The following is a 17,688-nucleotide window of genomic DNA, read 5'->3' on the forward strand; positions in this document are numbered from 1 at the left end:
CCAGCTCCTACTTCTTAAAATTGTATAGATGCTATTTTTTTTTGTTGTTTTTTTGTCTTTTTTTTTTTTTGCCTTTTCTAGGGCCGCTCCCACGGCATATGGAGGTTCTCAGGCTAGGGGTCTAATCGGAGCTGCAGCCACCAGCCTACGCCAGAGCCACAGCAACGCAGGATCCGAGCTGCATCAGCAACCTACACCACAGCTCACGGCAAAGAGGAATCCTTAACCCACTGAGGCCAGGAATCAAGCCTGCAATCCCATGGTTCCTAGTTGGATTCACCAACTACTGAGCCATGACTGGAACTCCTAGATGCTATGTTTTGTCTACACTGTTTCACTTAATGAAATAGGTACTCTTATACCCATTTCATGGATGAATAAAAAAAGTTTAAGACATGGGATTTCAACCCAAGTCTCACAATAAAACTGTTATGGCCTTTCATGAGTTTCATAAAATGACATGTCCAAGACCTTAACTGAGACTGACATACCAGAGAGCAGATTGAGATTGGAGTAAACAAGAGGAAGGTGAGGAGGTGATGGAGAAGAGTGGAATGGGTATGTGGAGGAACTGGAAGTCCATTGCCATTGGGAGGGTCTAAGAAAGAAAAGCTGAGGCATATCTTCACAAAGGGCTGAGACATGTGTAACATACAAACTACACACAAAGTATGAAAGCCCTTATTTTTCTTCTATTTCTTTCTCTATAAAGGGACTGTCACAGACATTAAAACATAATAATTGGAAATAGTGCCTAGGCATGGTAAGGATGGCTCTGAGACATTTTTGTATTGTCCCTTCCTAGCCTCCTTGTCACGTTCAAGTAGGGGTGATCCTTAACAGACTGTCAGTGTTTCTTGGTGAATGTACTATAAATAATAAGGGCAGAAAAGAGTTTTAAGGGAAAAGAGTTTGCAGCTCTGGTACCTATTAACTAATAGGAACTCAATAAATACTGTTAAATGAGGGAGTTGAACAAAATTATCTCTTTATAAAAAAGAATCAGGCAAAAATATCAAATACTGCCAGCTTAAGTAAGGTAAATAAAAAACTATCCACATTTTTCCATTAAATCTTGACAATGTTCAAGATCTGAATGCGAAAGTAAATGTGAAAATGCTTGGTAATATTTAAGATGTACTAATAAGCATAATTATTGTTATTCATACATTTTGAAGAAAACCAGTACTTGAAAATGAAATTATTTTAAATGGTCAAGTAAGTGTTACAGAGTACTGCCAAAGAGACTTTTTGTTAAACACATTATTCCCCACCCCCAAAAAAGAAACTTTGGATGCATGAAACGAAACTGAATAATGAAGGCATTAAACAGAGATGTGTCTTTTAAGCTGACCACTCACGTTATGTACAAGGCATTTTTTGTGATTAATATTTCATTTACATGGGGCTCCTCAGAGATTTACTGGGGAACAAAATAGCACCAGTACTTCTTAAGGATGTGTTGGTAGGTTAACAAAGAGTAAACTCTTGCTGTTCTATGCCCTATCTCCTTCCTGACCCATTTAAGTACCCACACATATTTGCATTAATCCTTCAGGAGCCTCATTCTGCCGCCATTTGACAACTTGCTTTAAATACGGCTTTCCCATATTTTCCACTTTAAAAAATGTGTTTAAAAATAAATTTATTGTCAAGGGAAAGAACTCCATGGGCCTATTCCAAAACCCCAAATTCAGAGACATCCAAAAATAAGTCCAAACCTAATGAGTTGACTTTCTGAATAAAAAATGCATTCACTAGATCAAACAACTTCACTCTCTGCTTTATAACAATAATAAAAACGGTTTGTTAAAAGCCATAACTATGCAGCATGTAAGAACAACCTTTTGTCGGTCTGTCCACATGGAGTGGTCTCCCATCCACCCTTACCTGTAAATAGGGTCCATAAAGAAAGGAGTGGGTCTAGCATGCTGTAAGGAACCATCAGACGCTGGCCTTGGTTCCACGTTGCCTCCTTTCTTTTCCCCAAACACGTGGTTTTTACGAGGCTCGGTGGGCTTGGTCCCACTGGCTCTACTCCTACTGCCCATACTTAGATCCAGGGGCTGGTCTTGGCTTGTGGCCGGCGTCGCTGGAGGCTTGGAGGGTACAGGGGTCAAGGGCTTCTCGTCCTTGCGCTTAGTGGTGAGATCAAAGGGAGACTCAGAGTTTCCCTTCTGCAGTTTCTTTACTTCACTTGGTGATTGGGGTTCCATTTTCAAAGGTAACGATCTCAAGTCTCTATCAGGAAATGGGTACATTGATTGAGAGAATGCTGGAAAAAATGGGAGGGGAAACATGGAAGGGTAAGGTAAAGCTCCAACTTTTTTGTCTTGCAGCCCCACCAGTCCTGTTGAACCAAAGTATTTTTCAGCAATAGAAGCAATAGCCTTTATAGAATCATTCACAGCTCCTGACACCGCAGTCTGCTCCTCTAAAGATGGTGAGAAAATGGAATGATTGCTGTATTCTTTCTTATTATGTATTGAAGCCAGATTCTGAAGAGGGCTTACTTTGTCTTTGAACATTTTACCATTTTCTTTAAATTTCTCTTTATCACTTTCAATGTCACTTTCCAGATCAGAGCCCGAGGTTGTTTCCAGGTCACTGCCACTTGGCGTACTGACATCATCAAGGTCACTACTCTCTGACTGGTCACTGATTTTCTCAAGGGGCCTCTCTTCAGAGGACCTCTCGGGCTGGAGCTCCACTGGCTTATTGTCCCCTACAGGTGGGTGTTTAGATAGTGCCTTCAAAATATCCTGTGTAGCTGGCAGTATCTGAGGATGTGTCATGAGGGGACTTTGACTTTTGTTTGTCTGTTCAGTACTTGATAGTCCTTTAACAGGAGAACTAGCAGGTATCAAAGGAGGCCTGTGGTACAAGCCGGAAGGAAACAGACCAGGGAAGCTAAAAGAAAATCCAGGAGCTGTTGGAAAGGTAAGACCAGCAGGATGCCTATTGGCGCCAAAATAGTCAGCAAGGCCCGGGTTGGCATGACTCATATTAACCATGGACGTTTTATCCATAGCTGGGGTTCCAGGAAGTGAAATGCCTTGGCCAAAAAATCCACCTGCCGCAAAATGGTTCTTGCCCTCACAAAACCTCCTGTGTTTATTTAAGGAAGACGTAGTGCTGAACATTTGTCCACAGTCTTTGCACTTGATTTGGGTTCTGCAATCAGCATGCATGCGCTTATGACGACAAAGGTTTGAAAACTGAGTATAGGATTTATGGCAGACCTCACCTGTGTGCAAACAACAAAAAAGAATCTCAGGCTTTATGGCAATTGCTTCTGAATTTAGCAAGTATCACAATTGGTTTACCCAAAATTTCAATTAGGAAGCCAGGAAAAGACGTTGGAGGCACCAATCTGGGTGCTCCCAACACAGAAAACCCCATTTCACTAGATTCCAAAGCAAGGCATCCAACCTGACAAATGTCTTGAGACAGCACAAATATTTCATATATATATAAATATTCTGTCACCCCCACTGCATAATATTTTGCACATATTTTGCGTATTTAAATATTTATTTCCAAAGTCAAATTCCAGCATGCGTCGATCTCCCACCCAATTACTACACTAACACAATCTTTAAAATTAAATTCATAAGATACACTAAACATGAAACAGAACAGGAACCCTTTTATAGTTTCAGACCGTTTAAAGAATTCTATATCGTAGAACCAAAACAAAATAAAATAGCCTTTCCCTTGACCAGAAACTTCACTTTTATTCCCTCTCCCCTTGTGGGGGAAAAGAAAAAAAAAAAACTTGTGACTGCTCTACCATTATTTAATTTGTATTATATCATATGCTCTCATCATTCACACATCAAAGCCACACAACAATGCACATTGTGTATTCTGAGACATTTTTAACAATCATTTTCAAGATTTGAGAAAGACTGACATAATTTACAATGGCTCTATTTTAAGCCGGCAAAGGAAACTGAGTTGAATGTAGCCCATCCTGCATTGCTGGTTCCCATGAACTATGAGCACGTCCTCTGACTTCCCCTCACACCAGTGGTTGTGCTAACCTTCCTGCACTTATGAAACCCCCGTCCTTGGGAAACATGTCCACTCGCTGTCATATCTTCACTGGTTATCTGGGGGCTTGACTTCTCTGTGGTGCAGCCAGCTGCGGTAAGCAGGGGAAAGTGCTCTGAATGCACTAGCTCAGTAAAAGCACAACAGTGGGTGTGGCTGGGAAATAACCCTCTTCCCCTAGAATCTGCCCCCAAAAGTAGAACAGCTTCTTCCTCACATATGTGCAAACAGATCTAAGTACATTTTAAGACCCAGCCCCATAAACCTTATGAACTCCTTTGCTAGGTAAGAATCCCACTCATTTCACAGTCCTTCAGGATAACAGTATCCATTTCCTAACCATCATGTCTTTTGTGTTACCTTAGTAAAGATGAATCCACTTTCTGTGTGAACGTACTTTAATGCTTCTGTGCACGTTTCACACATGCAGAAACATGATATGCCTTGTTGGTAATTGTTAAAACAAAGTTTTGTAAGAAATGAAATTGAAGACAAAACGCAACATTTATTTCTTTCATGTGATGACTGCCTTTAAGCTTCTAAGTCAAAACGATGACAATTTAAAAATAAAAAAACATTCAAAGAAGATTTCATAGACCTTCAGTCACGCAAAACTCATCCAGAACCTGGATTTCCCCACATACCACCAAACAGGAAGTAGCAAATGATTCCATATCTATTTCTTTTACTACTAACAATTAAAATGCATTGCTACACATATCAACGTGCTTAGTAATATTAAAGGCGCTTTCAGCTGGGGAATGATTCATGACATTGTAGAGACTTAACAAGTGTTTTAACGGGAAGAAATGTGAGTGATTTCAAATTATTCTATTGGAATATACTGACCAGAGTATGCTCTAAAAGTATATACCAGTTAACCATATACAATAAATATATACACTATTTAAATTCTTTGAAACACTAATTAAAACCATATGAAGTAGAGGGTAGAAACCTGAGACTTACACTAGTTATACTAATTCAGCTATGAGCAATAATAAGAAATAGTAAATAAAATGTAGATGGAATTATAAATGTGTGCTCATTAAGAAAATGACACCTCTCCTCTGGGCATTAGAAGGCGTTGAGAAAATACCTTGATGGGCATTCAAAGTGTAAGTTTTTGGAAGGTTTGCAATTTTTTTGGCAAAGAAATGTTGCTCTCTAAACTTCTGCCTTATAGCTTCTCTTACAGCTGGATAGATTTAAGAAAATCGAGAGTTCCTCTATCTGGGAGTAACCAAAGGTGCATTTGACTTTGCTGATTGTATGTTCTGTTATGAACAGTGCTTGTGTCAGGTCTCAGGAACACAGCATCTAGGATGTCTCCTTAGGGCAAAGGCTTTGTTTTTCTCACTTGAAGGCCTGGCCTGGCCCACCACAAACCACCAGGCCTCCAGGTAAGTGGATCAATTGATGTTGAAGTCTATACTCTACTGTAATTTTCTCAGTAATAAGGAATTAGCCAGCAGTTAACATTGCATTTTTCTACTTATTAAACAAATTAAGAGGTATTTTGAATATATTCAGCCTATTAGAGCATGTGGTTTCTATTTGGGAAGGCTGGAGGTTTCTGTAAAGGCAGTGAGTAATTACCTTAGCACTGGTGACTCTGGGCTCAAGCTTGGCGGTACACTGTAATAAGAGACAGTTGCCATAAACACACCAGTGGGGGTAAATCGTGGTGTGTGGCCTTCTGGTGAGAAACAGATATCAACTCTAGGTGAACCTCCTCCACTCCAAAGTCTCCACACCAACTTCTCTTTTGTTCTGAAATTACACGGCTATTATTCATAATTACCCCATGGTCCTCTGTCAGATTTTATATTTGAAGAATGCCATCTGCTATTTAAATTTACCAATAATTACTGAAAATACATTCATGGGAAAGAGTCTGCCCAATCTGATTGGAAAGGAACACCCTATAGTGCTTGAAAGTGAAACACTTGATCTCAACACAATTAAAATTCCAGATTCCAGAATTGTAGATGATTGGAATCTATATTTTCTGACTTTTATTTTAAATAATAAAGAAGGCATTCAATAGGTGATCGGGATTCATTGTGGTCTATCCCTCTCTATTTTCCACCAAAACCTAATATATTTATCAAAAGTTTTTCAGAAATAAATGAATTACGTATGCCTGTAGCACTTGCAAGTGCATTTTTAGGGCACTGTGAATGTAATGTCAGGAATGTCTTTTTGAGACAAGAAGTCTAAAATTTCCATTGTATACTTTATTTCCCACGACTTTCAACAGAGCTTCCGCAAGGGAGACTGGAACACACTTTTATTTCTCTGTTAGTCCTCTTCACTCTACCCAGGGAACAGAAGAATATATGAGCAAAATGGGACGAAGTTGAGCTGGAAAGGAAGGAAAAGCCCTCCTGGTGCTTGGAAGCACAAAAGAGAGCTGTGTCAAGGCAAAAAGGAGGAGAGTTAGTCTCTAGCATCTCCATGTTGGCACTGAAGTTTAGGTTTTTTCCACCAGGTCCTGTCATAGTGCCTCCTCTACCTGCTACAAACCATCAAGTCTTTGTCTTAAAAACTGTTTTGCCAGGGTTCCCAAGTTGGAGGACTGGCCAACTACTTTGTATGCCTCATCCAGTTCTATGCTTATCGGGATCCAAAATCTGTCTTCGAGTTTGTAACACAACTCAATGAGTCACTGTGTTTCTATGCCCAGCTAAGTAGTGGATCAAAAGAAGTCCAGAGCCTCTGCCCAGTGGACTGAGAACAACTGATTTTCCATGTGAAATATTTCAGGACCATACAGAGAACAGAGGTGGGTGGGCTGGAGAAGAAGCAAAGGAGGGCCGAGCTGTACTTTACTCGGAAGTGTGCTACAAAAGGGCTCCGTACAGGAAAATTCTAAGTACATGGCCAGCATGGATGTCCCCTGGAAGCCCACTGCCTGTACGCTGGCTTTAGTGCAGTGGCTCACAGAAGCAGCATGTCCCGCATCAAAGCGAAAATGTTCTGCTTTTTAAGTAACTGAGAACTACCCCTCCACAACTTGTGTTCAGCAGCACAGGGCAGATTAAAGGGTATTTCATCCTCCCACCCTCCACACACATACGGTCATACACATCCACACAGATTCCTAAGCCTACTTGCCGGGTGGGGTTCTTCTAGCTCTTTCTGATCCAGAAGAGGTTTTTAATCCCTTCATCTTATTTAGTGGTGTTGGCTATTTGCTGTTTTACAAAGCCACGCACATTTTCATTGTGAGACAAATCTGGTCGTCTCTATTAAATCCCACATCCTGGGGACGCTTCCTTTACATTATTTAACGACGTCTCTTTTCTCTACCTGTTATTGATTTCATCTAAAAGAAAACACCCCAGGGATCACAGACAAAATTCCACAGATCTAGTTATAAAAGATTTTCTTGTAACAGAAAATAGCCCGACTGGATGAGATCATAAACCGCTAATGCGGAGGTCCCCCTCACGGCCATGCGTGGCCACTCTCCTGATCACAGTGCCTTTTGGATGAGAGACAGATGCAGGAAGGAGGGCTGGAGTGTTTAAAAACTTACAGATAAAGGGCTTCACACTGCTGTGGATGTGCTTGTGTTGTTTGAGGCCCGACGAAGTGGCAAATGTTTTGCCACACTCCGGGCACGCGTGGGCCCGGGCGCCAACATGCTGAGAGCGGATGTGCCGCTGAAGGTTGCTAGGGTCCGTGAAAACCTGCTAGGAAATGAGTACTGATTAATCAAGAAACTTAACTCAAGGATGCAAGAAAGAAGACCGGGAATGACTCAAAAAGGAATTTTGTGCAATTGTTTTGTTCTTGTATGTTGGTTTTCGCCAAAGACCAAACAAAATGCCTATTTCCAAAGTGTGAGCCTCTCTAGGGTCAGGGCTGTAAATTATTCAGCTCTGTATCCTTAGCACAAAGGATTCCTTGGTATCAGTTGAACAAAATAATTAATGGCATTATTAGAGCGCATTCAAGGGCTTTTTGATAATATTTAGAGTAAATGGAATCGAATTTAAAAATGCCAGCTATGACATTCTTAAAAATGATGTGGTATTTTCATCCTTTAAACAAAGACCCGCTAGGTATAAAACTAGGAGGATTTTGAGCAAAGCGTCGCAAACCTAGTCAAGGAGTTCCCCTAGGGGTTAAATTCTAACACTGTGTTTCATTAAGTTACCATTAAGCTAAAATCATTCCTTTGGACATTGCATTAAAAAAACCAAACAAACAAAAAAGAAAAAGGAAAAAGCCACCCACACAGGGTGCAAAACGTCCCTAGATATAATGTCAAGTGTCACCATTTCCACTGGCAGGAAAAAAAAGATATTCAAATGCGATAAAAACGTTTAGGAAATAGAAATCAATTTTCATAACACCAGGACATCTTTTAGTTAGTTGAGAAACATGAAAATTCAATGATGTGAATTGCTGTTCCCGTAGTTCAGAGAAACGGTCAAGGTGGAGTGCTTTCCTTTCACTCTTAACGTTGTTCAGCCCTGGCCACTAAGGCACTACACTTTTAATTAGAACCAAGTCATAATTTACGGTGGGGACTTGGGTGGAAAAAACTCTGCAAATGTAAGAGTCTTCCATTCTTTCTGAATAGGCATTCAGAAACTTTATGTGACTTCCTCACAAACTGCTATTAAAAGAAATCAGTAATGTGCATTGGATAAAATTTTCATTCTCCATAAGGCTATAAAACAACCCCACGCTGGAAAGCCAGTAGCGGAACCAGGAATTTACCAAGGATGTCTGACACCTAGTTCTGGAACTCACCATTAAGCCTTACTTCCTCCCTTACAAAAATAAAAGGATACCCACTAAGTGTTTTTATACACTGTACTAATGCCTTTTAGCATACAACACTCAGTCTACTTTTCTCAAGATATTTATAGTTTCCCTTCTCAAGGCTTGTTTTTATATATCGTAGCAAATGATGGATTAAGAGAGAGCAGGATGACAAGGAGAGGCCAAGTAGTCTACAAATTCACTGTACCTTGGCACAGTTTTCGCATTCATAGTGCTTTCCACTGTCATGTGACATCTGGTGGCGAATTAAATTGGACTTCCAGTTAAACGCCTTGGGACACTGATCACACTTGTATTCCCTCTCTTCAGTATGTGACAACATGTGTTTCTCCAGGCTGTTAAGAGAACAATTGATTTAATAGGACATGGTGACTGAGAACACATTCATAAACAGAACGTCATTTTATTACTAATCCAACTGGCAATTAAAGAAAGAAGAAGGGAAAGGAGTCAAGGCAGGGAGGAAAGAGGAAACAGGCTTGCAACAGACATAAGTACATTTTATGTTCCCAAGGCTGTGTCTCTCAGCAATCCAGAGACGTACCCCTGTGGTTAGGAAATAAATATGATTCAGTTAGCAGAGATTAGTTGCCAGTGTAGAGGCATGATAAACAACTAGCTGTTTGTCCAGTTCTGGATTCACTACACAATTCTAACTGCAACACGTATTGCTGTAATTCACTTAATTCAAACACAAACACTCAAACATAAAACATTAGGAAAGCGCTTAAGGACATGCAGGAAGGTAGTCTACCTAATGGATAAAACCCCTACATTCAAAAAAGTACTTTTATTCCTACCCATCTCACCATATGGGAAAGTGAGCTGTGAGCTCACTTTCAACAGGCAACTTCCCCAGTGTAACCAATATAACAGATGGTTGGACAGATGGACCAAGGAATGAATATATACATATGTAGATATAGAAGTAGATATAAATAGAACCATTATCTAGAAATATATATATAATAACCTAAGGTTTTTAATATATATACAACATATGAATTAGGGAGGAAAGAAAACATACGATATTCTTAGTGAATGTACTAGAAAGCCCCTCAAAAGAAAAACATGGTTAGAAGTTTCTCACACACACACACAGTTTTCTATGTTTTTTCTTTCTTTCTTTTCTTTCTTTTTTTTTTTTTCTTTTTAGCGCCACACCTGCAGCATATGGAAATTCTCAGGCTAGGGGTCAAATCCAAGCTGCAACTGCCAGACTATGCTATGGCCATCACAATGCCAGATCTGAGCTGCATCTGTGACCTATGCTGCAGCTTGCAGCAATGCTGGATCCTTGACCCACAGAGCAAGGCCAGGGACTGAACTCACATCCTCAGGGATATTAGTTGGGTTCTTAACCCATTGAGTCATGATGTGAACTCACTATTTTCTTTTCCTCCTGTTTTAAAGCTTAGAATTTTTGACCTTTTCAAAATGTTTCCCTCCTCTAAGATTTGAATATGGAATCTGCATGAATATAATAAAAAGCAAATATTATAGATAATGTACTAATGTGATAGTCAGAAGACATATGCAACATTTTTGATAATTGAATATACACATATAACATGCTAGGATACTACTCCCAAATGAAGTAACCAAAGCCCTTAGAGAAAGAGCTGATTTCAAACTTGAGGCATGAAATACACAAGATGGGCCTAGAACATCTTATGAAGGCCAAAAACAAGAAAGTCATAGATCATGTCAAATAATTAGGGTGCCAGCCTGAGGAAGACATCCACTGACAAAACATGGGGAAATTTAAGGATTAATAAAAATAATAAACTTGTCTTTTAACAGTAATGATAGTCAAAAACACACAAATGCAACCTCACCAGTTACCCCTGGAAGAAGCCGAGAAGCCAAATCATTATTCTGAAAATTAGTAAATAAAGGAAAAAACTCGTGCTCATATCCTGCCTTTCCTAGACGAACTGTACTTCAGGGTGAGCAAATAAACAATGAGGGGAAGTTTCTCTGCATAGAATTAATCCAGATAATAAATAATGAAAGAATGAGGGAAGTAGAACACATTCTTTTTGCAGCCCCTAAAGAATTAATGAAACTAGGCAATCCATTTTGTGCCCCCTGAAGAAAATAAATGATGTCATCAATGAGGTATTCTTCCTAATATACTAGGCCTAAGTCTGATCAAGGCTTGGGATGTGACTATGAGTATACAGGAAATAGAGGGGATGGAGAAAGATGTTAAACAATATCAAGGGGATGTAATCAGTAAAATACACACCAGAGGAAATGCTATAGTAAAAAACACTCCATTTCTTCTATATATAAACTGTAATGCAAGACTATAATACTTACTGATTTTGACTTGGGGAAACCTGTAACTTGAGAAATAGAAGAGGCGGACCAATCAACTGCAAAGGTAGACTTTATTTTGATATTAATTCGAACCAAAAACAAAAAACCTCTAAAAATAATGAAATAACTAGGGGAATTTGAACACTGACTGAATGTTTAATAGCATTAAGGAACCATTGTTTTTAAAGTGAATTTATTTTTATAGTCCTTACTTTCTCCAAGACACATCCTCAGCTATTTATGAGTAAAACGGCAAAAGGTCCAGGATTTGTTTCAAATAATTCAAAATGAGTGTAGCTGAGACAAGACTGGCCTTATGTGATAATTATTGAACAACCTGAGTATATGGGGATTATTACACTATCTTCCCTAGTTTTGTATGTATTTGAGATCTTCTATAATAAAAAGGTATTTAAAAAACCTGTGAGCATTCTTTCTTTTCCATGTTTTACCTTTCTGTGAGCTAACACTATACATTTGAGAATCAATTAAGACCTCTGTGCGCCTAGAATGTATTATCCAGTGATTGCAAACACTGTGTGTGTGGGAGTGTGTATGAAAAAATGAAATGCCCTTTCTCACATCTTGATAAATCGGAAATACCTTTCTGTATTTTTCTCCTCCTCAGCTTCCTCCTTCCAATTCTATTCATACTGGCACATGAACTTAATTTTCCTGCCCTATGAGTCAGTCGACTTGGTAAGGTTATTCTATTTAAGCACCAATGGCGATATCTCTGCGAACAAAAGGTACCAGGAGAGTACAGGTGTGTGAAGTCACAAGAACGGCCCTATCTTTATCTACAATATGTAATCCTCTGTTTGTTACACAAGTTGAAATGTTAATAAGAGAGTTAAGAGAAAGATATCAACAACAGCAGTTAACATTGAGCTGAGTCAGGGACATCTTCCAAAATCATTGTACAGACTGCCATTCTAACTATTGTCTTTAGCAAACCATCAAGGCATGGCATTTTATGGCATATATTTTATTCCAATATGTATCTCAAATCATAAACTCTGAAACCTAGTGGAAAAAGACTGTCCTCTGCACTGAGTTTTATTTTTGTCTCCAAACTCCAACCATATTATACCCTTATTTTAAGGGTATAATACATAGCACAAAAGGGGGGAAAAGACAGCAAAACAAGGGAAATTTTCTTTTCTTTGCTTTTTCTAATCTACCATAAAACCCATAATCCTCTGTAGAATGATCAGCTATCAGCTAATCAGTGACAGAAAATAAAAAGGCAAGCAGTTCTCACAAAAGCAAAAGTACCTTGCTTTCATAAGTAGAAGTACCCATTTGGTCATTAGCGAAATTTCACTTTTTGTAGAATTTTATCCCAATGTATGGTTTTATTTAGCCTTCTGGGTTCTTTCCATCTTTTACAAACCAACCTGTATTTCTTCCCCCTTTTTTGTTATTTGTTTCTCAATATTTTATGCAAAAGATACAAAACCAAATCATAACAAAACCTAATCATGTATCATGTTGAAAAAGGATTTCTCATTTGTTTAACATATAAAGCAACAATATCTGATTCCATAAAGTGGGAAATATTCAGGGCATGTATGTTCTACACTAGCTGAATTATAGAACCCAAAATACCACTTGGATGATCGACAGCAAGCTGCATAATGGACGTGATATATACAGCTGGCTAAGCTACTGAAAAGTGAGTTTTGAGGGTTCATCCAATGCTGGATAATTAGGTTTCCTTACTGTTTTCTACTGAATGTTTGACTGAAGGAACTAAACTGACAGTTGGTTTTGGCATTAAGTAGCGTTGACTCAAGGCTTACTCTTACACGGAGTCAGAATAAGAAGCTTTCTCTGCCTAAGAAGTATTTTAGTTTTCAGTCTGTCAATTTTTGTTTTATAATACTGTCCATTATTTTTGATAACAAAATAGAAGGAAATATATTTACTCTCTGGCATTAGAGATACTGCTTCACAGTATCAATACATTTCTTACCTACTGATACTTATTAACCTCATTTTAGTTTTTAATTTGGACATAATACATTTAGGAGACAGGCTGTGACATTTTTTTTATTACAAATCCATGTATTACCTAACAGATTTATTCTCTATGTGGATTTATATTAAGTAGTAAAGATGAATTTAAAGGGTCCTAGGAAAGCCCTCCTAGGCCGCCTAATGTTTTCTCTCTAACAACTAAATTAAGACCAGGTTTTCAAAGCTTGGGAGAATCATTCCTTTGATTCAGTCTCCTTAAGGAATGGGTTATGTAGTTGATGCCGTTTTGGTCATCTATGCATTAAAATGAAAGACTGCCACATGAAATCCTTTCCTATGAGAAGAGAGATACAAAGCAATCAACAGAAGTGAGAAGGAGACAGAGGAAGAGGAAGAAGTAAGGAAAGAAAGGAAACAAAAAGGTAAATTGAAAGAAGTGGAGTGTGAGTAATTACACCTTTGAGTCAGGCCAGTTGATACACCCTCAGACCCATTTAAATACAATGATGTTATGTTCAGTTGAAATTCTAATTATGGATTCCAGATTTAAAAGCAAAGTAATGAATACAATTATTAAATTTGCTTGTGGACCAAGGTAAAAACTAATAGGGAGAAACAAACAAAAAAACTTATTAGCTGGTGAAACACCTCTATAATCTGAAAGCCCATTTTGTAGCATAATTATCAATACAGCTTTCAAAACATAGGTTCTAGGGTTGTTGTTTTATTTACCAGAAATAAAAAGTATTCTTCATTAAATTCAAAAGGCTATATAAAAAGCTAATACATCACTGAAATATGATTTTTATTTTTTAAAAAAACAAGTATTAAGGGAGTAACCCATCATGGCACAGTGGGTTAAGAATCTGACTGCAGCTGCTCAGGTCTCTGTGGAGGTATGGGTTCGATCCCTGGCCCTGCACAATAGCTTAAAGGATCTGGTATTGCTGAAGCTGTGATATAGCTTGGATTCAATCCCTAGCCCAGGAATTTCCATATGCTATGGGTGCAACATTAAAAAAAAAAAAAGTATTAAAGAATTATTTCATTTAGATAATGCTTATTTTTTCCCTTTTAGAAAATTCAACTTATTCTGCCCTGAGCATGCTTCTTTTATTCTTTTATGTAGGTGCGGGTTAGATAATTAGTAGAAGTTAAATCCACAGGTTACATTGATCAATCAAAAGACCATCTATCTTTCCTTAAGTAGGTACCAGAATTGTCTCTTTTTTTATCATCTAAATGTTTCTAGAGGGGGGTAGCTTGACTGCTTGGTATATAATTAGATTAATTAGCATTGTTGTTGCTCCAGCACTCTTAATTCCTCTCCTAATTTATGTTTACTGTGATGTTAAATGTTTGGTTGCCAATAACACTATTTAAATAGTAATAAACTTATTTTTTTTCTATCTGACATCAAAATAACTAGTTCAAACTTCCCTGCAAATATATCGCAGGTAAGAATTTCTAGAGAAAAATGATTTCTAAACTTGTCACTAACACATTTGTCTGACTCATTGCTGTTCCAAAATTCTCATCTGCATAAATTCTGAAAATTCAGCATAATGGCATTTTATTGTGGAGTAAATAAAGACGTTCTATAGTGCAACACGCCATGTCTAACCTTTGCAAATCAGGAAAAGCTTGGTCACATTCCTTACACTCCTGAATTGCATGTATCTCTCGGAGATCATTTTCACTCTCGAGTTTCTGTTGAAAGTCTTCTTCCACCATTGAGAATGCTGAGTGAGGGGTGCTGCACGGGAACTTCTGGTGATCTGCTAGTTCAGCCTTGGACTCGAAGAGCTGGTCACAGTCCTCACAGCGGTATTGCCGTTCTTCTGCAAAAATAACTCAGGTGTTACCAGGATGGAGCAATCAGGAAGCATGACCACAAACCAGCAGTCCTTACTGAATTGTGGAAGACACAATAGAAAGTATTTGGTTGTCCTTTCCACTACTTCCATGTTAACACAGATAAGAAATCATATACAGAAAGAAGCCAGGACAGAGCCTAACGCAATAACATAAATGATGGCTATGGTTACTGTGTAGCCTTATTATCAAATAAAACTTTATGATGAAACCCTTCCAGGGTTTAATATGCACAGGAGAGTAAAAGTAATAATGACCACTTACTGGGCATTATCTACTTCCTCAACCCTGTACATGGATTACTGATAGTACTTAAAACCCGACTGAGAGGAATTATACGGTCAGATGTTTATCCCAATTTTCAGGTGAGGGTTTTGAAGCTCAGAGAAGTTCAGTAACTAGTCAGGGATTATAGATATAAGTGATTTTGTCAGAATTTGAAGCCATCTCTGTCCCATATTCTTCTCATTGTGGCTCATTACCAGTAGGGTACATGGGACGCAGAGTCCCTATCTGAGCATCTTTAAGCCTGGTTAATACCAATCCACTTGGAAATGCCTTAACATTCATCATTACTTAGAGTGGGACACAGCATGTTTTTAGCACTTTTCTAAGCTCATTTATGTTCCCCCAGGATCAGTGCTAATTGGCATGGCTTTGTCAAATAGCCAACATACCATGAATTTGCACTTTAAATCAGTAAGATAAAGAAATGGTAATAGTGGAGACCAGAGATAACAAAGTTACAGAGTCAGGTAGTGAGGGCATTGTTTCTATTCTTTCCATTGGAATAGCTTTGGGCCCACACATAAGGCCATATTCTGCACTGACCACACAGACACAATTACAGAAGTCTTGCAAATAGCTCATAGTGCAGACAGCCATGGAGGACAACAGCACAGTACATAATCCCTGTGTTACAGACCTGCAGCCGGGACCTACAGCCACTCATTTGTTGACCGAATGTTTTTGAGGGGATATTTTAGTTACCTACTGAAGGTAAGGCAAAATTTTGCTAGGGAATGAATACATAAGAAACCTAAGGGGATATACATGTGAATAAACAGTGTGATAGATTTTATGACAGATGCATGCAGAGGACCTAAAGCACATCCAGAAGAATGTGCCAAATCCATCTATCTTGAGGGAGAGAGGTTCAGAAAAGGCTTTGTAATGTGGCAGAATCAGCCAGGTGACGCAGGCTAAGGGAGGACAATTCAGGCAGAGGGACTGGCATAGGCCCATGATGAAGGCAAGTAAGAGCAGGGCAGGCTGGTGGAGAGGCGAAACTGGAGTGGAGTATGACAGGTTTATAGGGTGCATGTAGGGGAGGAGTGGGAAATGAAGTTAGCAAGGGTAGCAGGTCACTGGGGGCTTTTTTGGTTCATGCTAAGTAGGGAGCAGAAAGCCACTGAAAGTGGGCCTGCCCCCTTCAGTGTGAGAAGCCAAGCGGAGAGGTCAAATGGGATGTTGTTGCTGTAATCCACATACCACACTAGCTTAGTTTAAACTAAACCAATAATGAGGGGGCAGAAGAGTAAAGAAATCAGTATGCAGATTCTGTAGGGTTTGTCCATTTTGGACTCAGAGGGTTAAAGAGGAGGAAGGTGTTCTAAAATAAATCACCTCAGCTCTAAAGACAGGTTTCTCAATGGCCTAAACTAGGTAATGGAAACATTTCCTACAGTCCGTGACACCATTCACATATTTAAGATCTAAATTTAGGATCTTGGCTAGTCATGTGAACACAAACAGAGCCTCCAGGTCACATAACACATGAAAAGCATGGACTTGAGAGAGAGCAAGACTTTGGTTTGACTGCTGACTCTATACCACTTTCTAGTCATGTGGTCTCGGCCAATTTACTTAGGCTTATGTAGCCTCAGTTTCCCTACCTGCATAATGGAAACAATCTCTTTCTTACAGGTTTCATCCATGTATAAAAGATTAAATAAGACACTAAATGGTAAGCATACAATATCTAGCATACAGTAGGTTAAAATGCATGTGTTTTATTTTCTCTTTCCTAAGAAACATGAAATCCTAGAAGTATGAAATACAAATCATCTAAACATTATGTATAACATACGTGGTATAAGCAACTGATGTGTTCAAGTGTGTTGTAAAGACAAGTAATTTATAAAAGGGTAACCCTAAAAGAAAAATAGTCACCTCTACTTGGGCTTTTTAGAATAATAAACTAACCATTTATATTTAAAAAAAAAGTGTTTGAAAACCTTTTTAGAGCTAACATTCACTGATGAAAGATGTCTCAAGCTCAAACTACATTTTTTTTAATCATCTAAGCACACTTTGCTGACAAAGAGTGCTTTTGTGTTGGGTCAGATTCCCCATTCAGGCTCAAACTTTACCAGGCTAGCTGACAACTCTGGGTTTCTAATGTCATTTACTTGTCACAGTTTCTAAGAAGAAAACAGTTTCCAAAAGTCTCCCCAGAATACAACCAGTGTGGTCTATATAGAGGCAGAATGCAGCTCAGCCAAAGGAAAAAGTCTTCAAGCAAAGAGCTAGCCAACAGTGGTCGCTTCCTTCACAGGAGCTGCAGGAGCAGAGGCTGAGGTTCTCCCATTTGAGAAGTGGAGCGATCCCCACCTCTCTGGTAAGTTGGGATGGGGAACCCATCCC

The 17,688-nt window shown here is 38.8% G+C and overlaps 1 protein-coding gene across 11 annotated transcripts in view; it reads right to left on the minus strand.

Annotated features, from left to right (window-relative positions):
* MECOM (MDS1 and EVI1 complex locus) overlaps positions 1-17,688 on the minus strand; it is a 583,264-nt gene that overhangs the window by 30,680 nt on the left and 534,896 nt on the right. For 6 of the 11 annotated variants that reach the window (XM_047786046.1, XM_047786029.1, XM_047786012.1 and 3 more), the window contains 4 exons: positions 14,792-15,008; positions 9,047-9,194; positions 7,601-7,757; positions 1,891-3,247 (listed from right to left, as the gene is read on the minus strand). In XM_047786046.1, the coding sequence (XP_047642002.1) occupies positions 1,891-3,247; positions 7,601-7,757; positions 9,047-9,194; positions 14,792-15,008 (1,879 nt within the window). The remainder of the gene's footprint in view (positions 1-1,890; positions 3,248-7,600; positions 7,758-9,046; positions 9,195-14,791; positions 15,009-17,688) is intronic. The other 5 variants (XM_047786037.1, XM_047786022.1, XM_047786062.1 and 2 more) reach the window with 3 other exon arrangements.

Source organism: Phacochoerus africanus, chromosome 1 (assembly GCF_016906955.1).
Source record: "Phacochoerus africanus isolate WHEZ1 chromosome 1, ROS_Pafr_v1, whole genome shotgun sequence".
NCBI lineage: Eukaryota > Metazoa > Chordata > Mammalia > Artiodactyla > Suidae > Phacochoerus > Phacochoerus africanus.